General features: G+C 45.3%; 1 protein-coding gene across 1 annotated transcript in view; it reads right to left on the bottom strand.

The window, feature by feature from the left end:
• The window catches only part of Alk (Anaplastic lymphoma kinase), a 120,522-nt gene that overhangs the window by 36,644 nt on the left and 70,434 nt on the right, over window positions 1–13,444 (bottom strand). Inside the window, exons 11-13 of the mRNA XM_089556813.1 lie at window positions 3,523–3,667; window positions 2,072–2,089; window positions 1,158–1,262 (exon numbers count right to left, since the gene is read on the bottom strand). Of these exons, the coding sequence (XP_089412939.1) occupies window positions 1,158–1,262; window positions 2,072–2,089; window positions 3,523–3,667 (268 nt within the window). The remainder of the gene's footprint in view (window positions 1–1,157; window positions 1,263–2,071; window positions 2,090–3,522; window positions 3,668–13,444) is intronic.

Raw genomic sequence — 13,444 nt, forward strand, 5'->3', positions numbered from 1 at the left:
GGTTGAGAAGTACCCCAGTCGCCAATAAGGCAACCCGATTTGTCGGGCGGATTGCTAGTGGCGATCCGAGAGCAGGTTTTTTTGCGGCTGCAGTCAGATTCCGCTGACTGTTCTCGCATCTTCAAGGCCTTGTTCAGATTCTACGTATTCACCGGATGAGTCCATTATGTATAAGATGTCCTTTGGCGTTTAGCCAGGCACCCAGTACAGACTTACCAAATATTCGTTATTGTAGTAAAAAACCACAGCTCGGCTTTTCGCGGCTGTGTTGATGTCGGTTTGGCCGCAAAAGAGACAGTTATTGTTGAGAAAACTGTATTCACAGAGTGGAAGATATGTTCCCGGACACTCGATCACAATTTGTTAAGTCAGTAATGTAAACAATTCTCCGATCACTGTTTGGAAGCGAATGTCCGAGTGGCCTAGCCTCAGGGAAGCGTAGCCAATAAAGACAATTGACGTCATTGCACTTAGCTTACGAAAATGGCCGGTGGTGGCGGTGCCCGCAGTTTATTTTTTATCTTTAGCAAGAGTTGTTGTCGGACTAGTTGTTTAAATTCTTGATTCGTCATAACAATTTTTTTTTTGCCGAAAAAAAGGCGACACATAGACAAGACGATAGCACAAGTGCAAACACGCTTGTACTTTTACTGTCATCTTGTCTATGTGACGTCTTTTTTCCGCAAAAAAACTTGTTATGGCGCATCAAGGTTCTATTATCTTTCCTAGCTCATAAAAGCTTCATCTTCAGTGAAATAGCCTCTTTTTCATTAAAACGCGGTAATCAATAGAACAACACCAACACCAATTCGTCCTCAGTTTCTCTTTATGGCCTTACAAACCTGGTATGCGGGAGATTGGGTGAGGGAACAAGCGCAGGTTAATGACATCCTAGTCGAAATCAAGAGGAAGAAGTGGGCTTGGGCAAGTGTAGCAGGGGGCGGCGGAAAGTTAGGTGGGCGGATGAGATTAAGAAATTTGCGGGGATACGGTGGCCGCAGCTGGCGAAGGACAGGGTTAATTGGAGAGACATAGGAGAGGCCTGTGCCCTGCAGTGTGCGTAGTCAGACTGATGATGATGATGGCGCGGGCTTCCTGTTACAAGTTTGTCTTCGGTCCTCAGCGCAAAAAAAGTCCAAGGAGGATTGAGGGCTCACCTTGAATATGGCCGACGCTCCGCCTCCTCCCCCACCACCGCCTCGGGACACGGCATGGATGTCTTCCAAGGCATTCCTCTTGTTTGTCTTACTGCATGTATCTTGCTGAAAACGTGCCAAAAAAAAAAAAAGAATGCGCGAAACAATATTACGGCAGTGAACAAATTCGAAACGATAGCCTTGAAACACGCGCATAATCTTGCTTTCAAGCATAGTGTGATTTCTTGGTCGGCTTAGTTTGAAAACAACACATTTCTAAACTTAACTCTAGTTCGTCATGCATGCTGCTGTTATAATCATGTCTTCCGAATAACGCTGGCTGGGTCCATGTTGTCTTGTTTGATGGATATTGACTTTTTTACTGTAGTGATGTAAATGGTGCCTTTCAAAGCACTAATTGTGTTATCAACGATGCCTTTCAAAGCGCTAATTGTGTTATCAACAGCTGTTTCCTTATGAGAGCGAAATCCAATGTTACGCTTCAATTAAAAGATATTCAATCCGCATGGCTACCCCCCGATACCTAAAGGTCTTTCTTTTTCGTTTTAGTGATCGGGTATATTTAAGGCGGTTAGACATATCTCTCCTATGTGGTCTCATTAACAATTTGAAGGGGATTTCAAACGTGGCTGGAAATCATCGAGTACTACTACTAAAAGCCACAATGAAACGCATAGGGTTTCAGGACGCCTTGATCGCATTAGACGCCGTACTTTCAGAAAGGGTTTTTAGTAAAAACTGAGCTCGCGAAAATTGCGATTACGTGTCCAAAAACCCCGGCCTTTCTTCACCGGCGAAAGTTCGCATCCATCGAAAGTCACCGCTAGCGCTTTTCTCGTTCGGTAGCTGTAAACTTTATTGTTATTAGTATCCGCTAACGGTAAGAGTAAATATCTGTGGCGAAGTATACTTACAATTTTTGGATGCTGGTTCTGTGGTAGCCGAGCAAAGTGAATTGTTTTGTTGAGCGGGTTGGGGGTAAAGGGGAGAGAAGAAGAAAAGAAAGAATTACCCATTAGAAGGCCTTTCTGTCGAAATAGATTGCACATACTTAAGAAGATAGCTTTAGTTTGAAATGGACCATACACTCAGTACAGAAAACACGTGGTGGACGACAAATCCGCAGTCTCTGTGCTGAGTGTGTGTTCCCCTTAGTGTCAAAATGCTCTTACATCGAGATTCATCCAGGTTAGCCACGATACAGCAAGACTTTTACCATCGGAGTAAACGAGAAAAAAATTGTGGAGTTAAGCTCATCCGTTTAGCACATTAATCAGCTAAAGCTGTTGCAGCTTTCGGTTCGCCATTCAGCCTTGCATTTGGCCGTAGAATCTACAGCTTCAGCCGTAAGAGAAAGTCCACGAAATCTAAACTGGCCATCCATCTCCTGTCACCCTCTCCCTCTTCCCTCTCGAACTTTACCTCTCCGCTAAGGGTGAAAAAAGGGATTGCTATGCCACCTGATAATTCTGGCTGGCGGGGGCCATTTAATTTCCTTTAATTCAATTAACTGAGTTGAATTTAAAAAATCACTAAGTAATTATAGTCTTTCGGCTCACCCTGTAGATTCCGCGGTATAATGAAGGGCTTAAAAGAAAGCAGCGCAAACACAGGACAGAGAAACGTACAACACAGGCGCTGAATTACAACTGAAGTTTATTTGAATGGAGCACACACATTAAGCAGTCTTGAGGCAAGCTGTCAGCTGAGTGAACGTCAGGGGCAGTGTAAAGGGCAGGATAAAAGTGATAAAATCTTAAAAAAGCTATATAAGTTTTAATAAGAAACGATGCTTGTGGGAAGAGTGACAAAAGAAAATGCAGGTGAAGGATGGGTAATGGGCATGCGGTTGGGTACGAAAAGGAACGTGGCTAGCACTTTATGTAAAAGGGTTAAAAAGTGAAAAGTGTTCTACGAGAGATAGGATCACTTTTTCAGGTAGGCAGTCTCTTTCGATAGTATTCGAATAAACTTCAGTTGTGAGTCAGCGCCTGTGTTGTACGTTCCTCTGTCCTGTGTTTGCGCCGCTGCCTTTTAGGCAACGTTTAACCCTCTAACCCGAAGCAGCACCCCGTGAAAATCAAGGGCTATATAGATAAACCAAAGTTATGACAGCTTTTGCTGTAAAAACAGCCGAGATATGTTCATTTCATTTTCTTTCTTTTTGTAGTCTTTTTCTTTATAGGCGGCGCATTTCTGGAGGCATTGCTGCTATGGTACCTGAAATAGGATGCAACGGTTTATTCGCAAGGCATCATTCTGAGTAGCTTTCAGTTAGTGTTCTCCATGACACGACGGGAGATAAAGACTGCTTATACGGGAGCTCCTGAAGTACAGCTGATCTATTCACTCCCTGTCCGCTTACCTCGCATGCGTCGGTGCCTCGCTGACCGGCGATGATATAGATGAGATCTCCGTGCTCCCAGTGGAACGTGGCTCTTATCAGGGCACCAGACGTGTTGCACGCCCGGCTCAGACCCAGGCCGCCTCGGGCACCCCGCACGAACACGCTGCGGAACACACGGACGTGTTCTTCATCGCATCAGAAGCGCAATCAAGCGCACAATAATTCACGGGGACATCTAATTGCCCTAAGTTCTGACAGTTAGAAGCATTATAAATGCTTCTAACTGAAATGCTTCTAAAAAAAAAAGACAACTATGAGCATTAGAAGCGGTAGATGCCTTTACCGGAATTGACATCACTTCCGGTCTGATGACGTCAATTCCTTCTAGCCAATAGGTGTTTTCTCTGGTGACGTCACTTGCCTCCAACCAATGGGCAACTTTTATGACAGACACCACACTTTTTTCCCCGATTAGGGTTTTAATGCTATCGCATTAATATACCTATAATGGTTTTGAAACGCTTCAGCACACAAGAACCAAATGGACCAATCAGAACACTCGATGAGCCACATCAAGTTCACCTAGGACGAATAAGTTTTGCGAGTTCTCACCGAACGGTCTGTCAAATCCGCGTTCCTCGTCCATTCCGCGGCTCTGAATGGCCTTTCCCCATATTACCTATGGTCATATGACATCCAGGGGAGTGATGCTTATTGTGCAAGTTGGTGATTCATGATTGTCCCGTGTTGCTTCTATGTCTCGTCCTACGCGCTATTTTTAACATCATCTGACAACATTTCTCAGTATTGAATAGGCAATTACGATTTAGACCAAGAGTTCCCAGATCAATAATTCCCAGGCCTATAGTGCCTAGGCTAATGGCACTTAGGCTCCTTAGCGTAGGTAAAGTCGCCGCCTGACACTTCAGTGCTGGGTAGGGATGAGGAGAAAGATGGTAGAAAATAACTGCACTTGTTTCATGCTCTTCTCTTGGTGTCCTTCTTTGCATCGATCCTGTTAGTATCTTCCTCATTCCCCCCTTCCTATGTCCAAAGCAACGTCTACGAAAGCTTCGGTTTCGTTTTTGTTCTTTATTATAAGCTAGAACGTATTTCAAGACGGAAAAGCCTACGAATAATCCACGCTACTCGCTCTTCGTCGCTTATTACGGTGCAGTACGTATTTTATTGCTTGACTTTTCAATTTTACGCTTTCTTTTTCTCTTTGCACCTCTTTTGAATATTTTCAAACCAAATTATTATGATAATTCTTTCAGATGGGCTGTAAGATCAGTACTCTCTACTTCATAGATGCGCCTCTACCAGTGTAGTCTGGTTGTGTGACATTTGCCATGCGCACTTATAGCGGGTCCAAGTGATGCAACATGCTCCCGCAGTAGCATGGAATACAACCAAATTACACAAGGCGTCTGCTGCATCAGAGGCAGAGCAATATTCCAGATTTAGAAGACTCATTGCCATCTGAAGTAAACTTAGCTGAATTTAAATGACTAAAGCAAACTCTGAGGCCTCCGTTGGTAAATCACTTTGAGGTGCTAAAATGCGCCTGTCTGCAAACAAAGGGGGGGGGGGGGGGACTCGAGGCGCCAATAAATTTAGCGCACACCAGGACTAACTCTGAGAAATTGATTATAGCAGACTTATATTGCGGCCCATAACTAGTTGACGCAACAGTAGCTTTGATTTGCAACGCTGACGAACCACGAGACAGACTGTAGTGGCTTTGAAGAGCGCGTGCGAGACAGAAGGCTTTGAGAAACCTCGCGAAATTCATTGGAGTGCCCCGAAAAGCGTGCTCCAATCAAACTCGCGAATTTCGGCAACAACCCTCTCGGAATTCCGCCACACTGCAGTTCGAGGAAAACGTGACCCCATTTACGTCGTGACACATTCCATGCTCGTCTCCCTTTCCCCTTTCGCACTTTGTCTCACTGAGAGTTCGCGGGAATCGCTGAGGAAACGAAAATAATTCCTTCGGGACGCGTCTGAACCGTCGTATAACCTGCCTGGTCACGCGGTATCTCTGGATTCATTTCTCCCATCCTCTCGGAGCACCCGCGGAACCATACTCGCTCGCTGTATAATCAATGATCCCGGGGACCTTACGTATGCGCGGTCGCTGAAACCCAACGACGGACGGAGGAGGGAAGGTGGTGGGTGATGAGGATGAGGAGGGAGTGTGGAAGAGAGAAAGAGAGAAGCAGTGACGACACATTGCCCGTTCGCGCAATTAGTCGATTGGTTTCGACCGTCCGCACGGTCCGTTCCCCAGACGCCAGCGCTCAGTCGCGGCTCCGTCCTCGGTGAATTACATCCCGACGCAGAACCGACAGTTTATCCCACGAGGCGCTGGCGCGCTTGTTCTCGCCCCCTCGCGCAATGGTTCCCGTTTCTCAGCGCGATCGCGAAATGATTCAATCACAAAAAGGAAACGCCGATGCGTCGCCCACGTGTCCCCATCAGAGTGGGCGTCCTATTTGCTGGAAAACACCGCCATTTCTTAAATGTGGAGCCGTGAAAAAAAAAAAAAAACGAATGGCCCCGTCGTTATGGCACTGCCCTTATAAAGATAGTTTATAGAGTGTATATAGACTTCTTATAGACTATTGCCTTCCTATATATACTTCCTGCGAAAAAAATCGGGTGACCCCATCGTCATGTCGCTGCCCTTATAAAAATGGTCTACAGAGCGTCTGTAGTCTTCTTATACTCTATTGCCTTCCTATACATATTTCCTTATGTCTGCAGCCGCCGCGGTGGCTCAGTGGTCACGGCGCTCGGCTGCTGACCCGAAAGACGGGGGTTCGATCCCGGCCGCGGCGGTTGAATTTCTATGGAGGAGAAATTCTAGAGGCACGTGTACTGTGCCACGTCACGTCTAAGAACCCCAGGTGATGGAAATTTCTGGAGCCCTTCACTACGGTGTGCCTCATAGCCTCACTCGCTTTGGGACGTTGAACCTCCATAAATCAAACCAAACCTTTTATCTATTCAAAGTCTATAGACTATCAAGAGAAAAAGTCTACTAAAAGTGTACGGCCATAAAACTATAGATTGTCTATAGTCCCTCTGTGGGGTTTCTATCGGTTATAGACTAGTCTGTAGGATTTGTTATAAACAGTATTCAACTTTATAGACGAATGTCTATGGACACTCTATACACTGTCAAAAGAAATTTTTGTAGTGGCAGCTTGCATGACTGACTCCTAGACTCCATGGCGATGTGAAATGCAGCGGGATGTTCACGAATCACTGCGGCGGCTTTCTCTCAATCGTGGACTTTTGATCGGGTTATTCGCATCCTTTAGCGCCGCGTATGTCTCGTCTCATAAAATGGAGGCAGCAGTGCGAAGGCAGCTGTTCAAGAGACTGCCTTCGCAAAGCTCTTGCAGATCAGGACTCTTCGCGTTTGACCGCCATTCTGACTTTCGTTTTCCGCCGATAGTTGTGTGAAGTACGCTAGTTTTGAGCCAGGTACAGAATGTGTCATAGCGTGTCATGTGTCCGCGACATAGCGTGTCTTCATAGTGACATTGCGTGTTGAATGGAAGATAACGTTCGTCTTGAAATAAAACACTCACTCTTCTTAAAGCACCATTCTTCAAAGTCAGATGTTCAGTGCCCGCTCCTCGAGCAGGCATTTCATCTCCACTGCGTGAGTTATAATGAACAACACTGGCGTTCTTTGATCTTGCGAGCTTCACTAACTAGAGTGCGCCGAAGACGAATTCGGTACTCGTGCTAAGGTAACTCCTGAACGACTGACAGAAAATACCGTGCACAGTTAGGGCTTCGTTTGAAGAGGAATAACATGGGACGTCGTTAAGGCACCGCAGCCGTCATTACAAGCCGGTAAAGTTTTCTGTAGTCAACATCGTCTCTTTTTTATTTTTATTTAAAATTTGACGTCGACGGGATGTGAACTAATTGACAGAGGAGATAGGAGGAAAGGAAGGCCATGTGCCGTGCGCCGAACACGAATCAGAGACCCCTGAAAAGAGTCGTCTATTTCTTTATTTTGTTTTTTGACCCGGGACATTCAGCTATCGACGAGGTTAGAACAAGTAGACCGAAGTGCCCTCACCGCCCCTCTTCCACCCCCCGTCCCCACCCCCCTGCAACCCTCGTCGCGCAAGCAAAGGTTAACGAGTGCCATGTCCGTGCATTACGCGACGTGTCGTTCTCGAGTTTGATTTCGGAGGTCGTTAGAGCTACCTTTTCCAAATACAAAACCGCACTTTTAGGCTCTCGGTTGGACTGCCTCTTTCGAGTCCTAATTTTCTGCACTGCTCGTTTTTTTTTATTTATATCAGCTTCACCGCTTCGCACTAATGTGCTGTGTGCGCCGCTTTATATCTTTAACCTTTTTGCGAATCAGTTTTCATTAAATTTTTCTTTACATTGAAAAACAAAACTGTTCGTCATCATAAAAGGGCTTTTTTTTCTACTGCTCCTTTGCTTCAGCTTTTGCCCATAAGGCACTTTCTTTCAAAACCTTGGTTAAGAAATTAGTCAACCGGATTACGGTTGCTTCAGTTTCAAACCCGAAGCAAACACTTTTGAAAGCCCTCTACTTCCATGTCATGCGTTGATTCTGCGTTTCTTTTTTCCTGACCCTGTTCGGCGCACCGGACCAACATGTTAAGAGTGATTTTCTTGCTTCTCGTGAACCTCTACTTTCATCATCCCATGCTCTGATTGGCTGTTGGCGGATGGCGTAGGAATGACGTCAGCACGTTCATTAGAGTGGCAGCCACAGCCATTGCGTTTTGACGCAGTTAGCGACGAAATTGAAAGGCGCCGTTCCAGAAACGAAATGCCGCAAGTAAGCATGTCCCCTAATGTTCGCATACTCATTATGCTTCCGTTACTGTAGACCGAAAACCGTATATTTTTCACATCTGTCGGAGACGATGCGAAACACGGTGTGTCAGCTTTTTTTTTTAATTTCCTTATGTCGGAAATAGACTATTCATCATCGTACAGGCAGACTTCCTCTCCGCCACGCTGCGCAACTATTTCTGCTTTCAACACGCTGGTAGATCCACTTTCTGGTAACACCGCGGCAATCTTAATGGGCGAAATTTGCTGCGAGTTCGAAAAATACCTTTTTTTTTGCTGCAGTTGGACATTCAAGAACAGATTGTTCGAAAATTCTCTATTCTACCATCGATATGATATAGAATATCAAATATTGTTCGTCACCCTGCTGGAAAAAGATATACGATGCAACCACTTCACACAGCAGGCTTTGTCATACAACTGTCATACTTGAATGACATTGCGTGAAATCCGTATGACAAATGTATGATTTTGTAAAAATTTATGACATTTATATGAACATATGAATGATACCTGTTTGAAGTTTCAATGACAAACCTCTGTGAGGTTATTGCATCATAAAGCTTTTTTCTTTCACTAGTGTAGTGACAGCCAATTCGATCTAGCACCTCTGTAGTGTTGATCTGTGCTTGAAATTCTCAACTTTGCCGTCTCGTCTGACAAGCATCGTTAAACGTTTAAATGCAGATGCTTCCAGTACCGGCTGCAGCTCGAAAAGAACGCCGGACGGTTACGTTGTTCGCACTGGCTAACCGCAATGGTGGCACAGCCTGCCGTAGCAGTCAGTTTCAGAGGCCACCGGATAATGGTACAGAGAGTGGAACCAGTCGAAATGCTAGCATCATAGGGAACACAAAGCGCAGAGAAACAAAGATCTAGGCACGAAACAGGACACGTGCGGACTCACAACTAGACAAACACATACTATATATCTTTTACTTGCACTAACCGCAAAATAACCCCAAATAATCCCTCTTAAGCACTCAAAACCAAAAGAAGAAAATCGCGATATAATCCCAAGTTGACAATTCTACAAGACGCGAGCAGGTACTTGTTCCAATTCAAGATATGTGAACGTAACAGATAGATGGCTGGCTTGCTATTTTCCAAATATTTAAAATATCTGAAATAAATAGTCACAAGGACTTGCGACACTTGCGGGTTTCATATTTTATATCTTGTATTTTTATTCAAGAGCGGGTAGAAATTTGGGCAAGTCGGTACTGATCCATAACATAAGAGTAGCGCAAAACCAGGACGACGGACAAAAGGGCAGATAACACGCACCCACAACACAGGCGCTGTGTTGTGGGTGCGTGTTATCTCCACTTTTGTCCGTCGTCCTGGTTTTGCGCTACTCTTATGTTATGAAACAGCGGGTACTTTGCATTTAGCGCTGTGAGCGCTGGGGAAAGTAATAGAAAATGCACATGTCCAAATGAGGTTTTGTTTGTTATGTAAGTGCTTGTCTAATGCATTTCGAGTGGTTCTAGCCAAATCCTGACCAAGAGCGAACTGCTTTACTACAATCACATCCAGGGGCTCCTGCGTTAGAAGGAATGAATCCTGCTTGGGTTGGCATATCTCCAACATTTTGAGACAAAAATTCTGAATACTGAAAAATTGCAAGGTACCGTTTTGGAAATAATGAAGACAATAATCCATTCTTCCGATCTATAGCAAAATATTTCTTTTAAACTCCTTCCATCGCTCGCATGGACCAGTTAAGACTGTCATGCAAAACCAATGGGAAACGCCAATCGCAAAAAACGTTAATAGCAAAAACAATGCAAGCCTGTCGATGGTAGATCTGCGGATATATTTATTGTTATAGTGAAATCTTACAATATAGGAAAAAAAATTGCGCTCATAAACTCTATCCCGTTAAAGAATGCTTTTGTCCACGATTGTTGGTTAGGGTTGGGAATTCCAAAGACGTGCCCACAAGACGAGAATAACGACGCTAACGAATCCTGACTAAACGAAAGAAGGAACTATATTTCCACTTGCGCTTACTATGGCAGCACGACCGTACTAAACAAACAGGGCCTTGTTAAATTCGTTCTCCTGGCCTCGCTTCCAGCGGCGCGATAGAAAGTGACAGAATGCGGAGCCGACGCACACCCGCGGGTCTTGTTTATTTGAGCAGCGCCCGGGAACAGCCTCACTGATTTACTTCCTCGGCGGCTTCGCAAAGCACAAGTCCCGAACAGATGCACACACTGGCGTTCCCTTCCCTTCGGGCTCCTTTCTGTCAGAACCAGAGCCGCGCTCTTCGTAGCCAGGTCGGAAATAAGGTCGGAAGTTACACGCAAGATAGGCGGAAGCTTCTGCCGTTTTTTTTCCCCACCGAATACCTAAGTAATCTGCGATTCGCTGGTGGCATTGCCTTGCTAAGTCAGGACATGAACTGCAAAGCATGATCAATGAGTTGGACAGAGAGAGCAGAACGGTGGGGATAAAAATGAACATGCAGAAAACCAAAGTAATATTGAACAGTCTAGCCACAGAAAAGCAGTTCGCAAATGGTGGCGGGGTGCTGGAAGTAGTAAGAGAATATGTGTACTTAGGGCAGGCAGTGACAGCTGATCCGGATCATGAGAGGGAAATAACTAGAAGGCTAAGAATGGGGTAGAGCGCATATGGCAGGTTCTCTCAGATCATGGATGGCAGTCTGCCAATATCCCTGAAGAGAAAAGTATGCAGGAGCTGTATCTTGCCGGTACTCACCTATGGGGCAGAAACGTGGAGGCTAACAAAGAGGGTTCAGCTTAAGTTGAGAACAACGCAGCGAGCTATGGAAAGGAAAATGATAGGTGTAACGTTAAGAGATCGGAAGAGGGCGGAGTGGGTGAGGGAACTAGTGCGGGTTAATGACATCCTAGTTGGAATCAAGAGGTAGAAATGGGCTTGGGCAGGGCATGTAATGCGAAGGCAAGATAACCGCTGGTCCTTAAGGGTAACGGAGTGGATTCCAAGAGAAGGCACGCGTAGCAGGGGGCGGCAGAAAGTTATGTGGACGGATGAGATTAATAAGTTTGCGGGGACTACGCTCACTGCTTTGCCCAGCAGTGAGCGTAGTCAGGCTGATGACGATGATGATTATGAAAGCACGCACTTGCTAGATCCTTGTGAACATAATCTTTCGGTTCAAAGGAGTATAGACACCTAGCTTTTGGGTGCGTGTTTGCTTTTTTTTATTGAGGCGTAAGGCATTCGTTACACGAGTTACCATGCGGTGCCCTCCTACGACCGCTAAACAATTTGTAATCGAATTTCTTTCTCGTGCTGTTTCGGTTTCGATTTCGACAGCCGAACGATGGCTGTGACGTCACAGAGGTTTTAGGTCACGTGACGCATGAAAAACTCCAATATAGTCGGTGCTTCTAGTAAACGTTGTCATTCCGGCACTTTAGGAAGGCTGGGATTAGCATTGCAGTGAATTAAAATGACGAAGCATCGATTATATTGCCACGTATCATTGTAGCGTCCGTTCGTTCGCGCAAGGCCGCAGAAAAGGGGTGTTATCATTTTTGTTCGTGACGCGAGAAGCGACCGGACTAATCTCGATTGTTCACAGCCATGAACAGCTGCATCTACGTGTTTCTAGATTACTCTAGATGATCTCGACCTGTTATCTCGAAGTTTCCTTGCCGCCTTTAAATTGAACGATGCCGCGAGCAGCGGGCATTCATAGTTCGGCCACTGACGAGCACGCTTGTTGCTTACGCCGCCACGGAGCGATTCAGTTCTTTTGCGGGCGCAAGTCAGCCCAAATAAAGAGCTTCGTTTGCAAGTCTTTCTTGTGTCTTCCTGACCACTGGACTGCCGTCACTACAACGTGACAATATCGCAGTTTTTCATGCCTCACGTGACATATATCGTCTTTTTGACGTCACAGTCATCGTCCGGCTGTCCAAAACGAAACCGGAACAGCATGACAGAAAAATTCGATTATAAACTATTTCGTGGTCGTAGACGAACACCACATGACGATTTATGCATAGTAGCGTCTTCCGCATCATTATACAGAAGAAAACATGCCACCAAAATTAGGTGTCTGTACTACTTTAACGGCGGACCCTAAAAGTGACAACTCTTGTATATCACTAAGATCTGTTCAATACTCAAATGATTGCTTATTACCATCAGGGTTTTCTTTATTTCTATGATACACCCTAACGAGAGGTACCTTACAACATGTTTCGCATGATGATCTGTCCGTACCTCTCTGCTAGCATCAGAATTACGTGGCTAAAGAAGCTGCTTAACATTCTGATCGCTTAGCTTTCCTGTTTGGTGACCTCTATTACATGACGGCGAAACTATACACCAGCATTTTTCCTTAAGGCGTGCTCACAAAACAGTTTATTAGACTTCTACGGCACCTATCACTTTACTTGCACCTCAGTTTGGCGGCTCACTACACAGAAATCTACTGCGCGTGCGCATACTTGCAGCCCCCTCTATCGACAGCGACGCACCATTGGGCAATGTGGTCGGCGATGTCAGTGTCTCAATAACAAGTACAATGCGATTTGATCTAACCATTTGCGTTGTTACAGCGAAACAGCCCTGATCACATGACTTCAACACATTTCTTAGCTCGTCATTCTATATGGGTCACAGCCATTCCGTACCACATTTATTTTCCCTCGGTATGAACTTGACACCATCCGTTTCAATTATGGCGACACACGCCCAGCTATGCGAATCTGTTCTCTTGAGAGAGAGAAAAAAAAGATAAAATCCCCGTGTTAAAATATGTCCAACTCGCGTTTACTCTGCAACCCACGCTGGTTTTTTTCTGTGCCTGAACATCTTTCTAGCTCTTTTCAATCATAATCAGTGTACTTCCCAACAAACCCAATTTAAGGAACCCTGGGAAAGAAAGTGTAGTAATTCTGGCTGAAAACTTCCCCGCCACCGTAGAAACGTCTTGTTACACAATCTAAGATACGCAACAGGTGATGTACGCAACAGGCACTGTACCTTACGACACTGCTAAATGACGTCATCATCGCAAGTGTTTCTTCACGACACTAGTATGTAGTACACAACGCCTGGAGTCCAGGCG

This window comes from Amblyomma mixtum, chromosome 8, assembly GCF_055824585.1.
Source record: "Amblyomma mixtum isolate Tamu chromosome 8, ASM5582458v1, whole genome shotgun sequence".
NCBI classification, from domain to species: Eukaryota; Metazoa; Arthropoda; class Arachnida; order Ixodida; family Ixodidae; genus Amblyomma; species Amblyomma mixtum.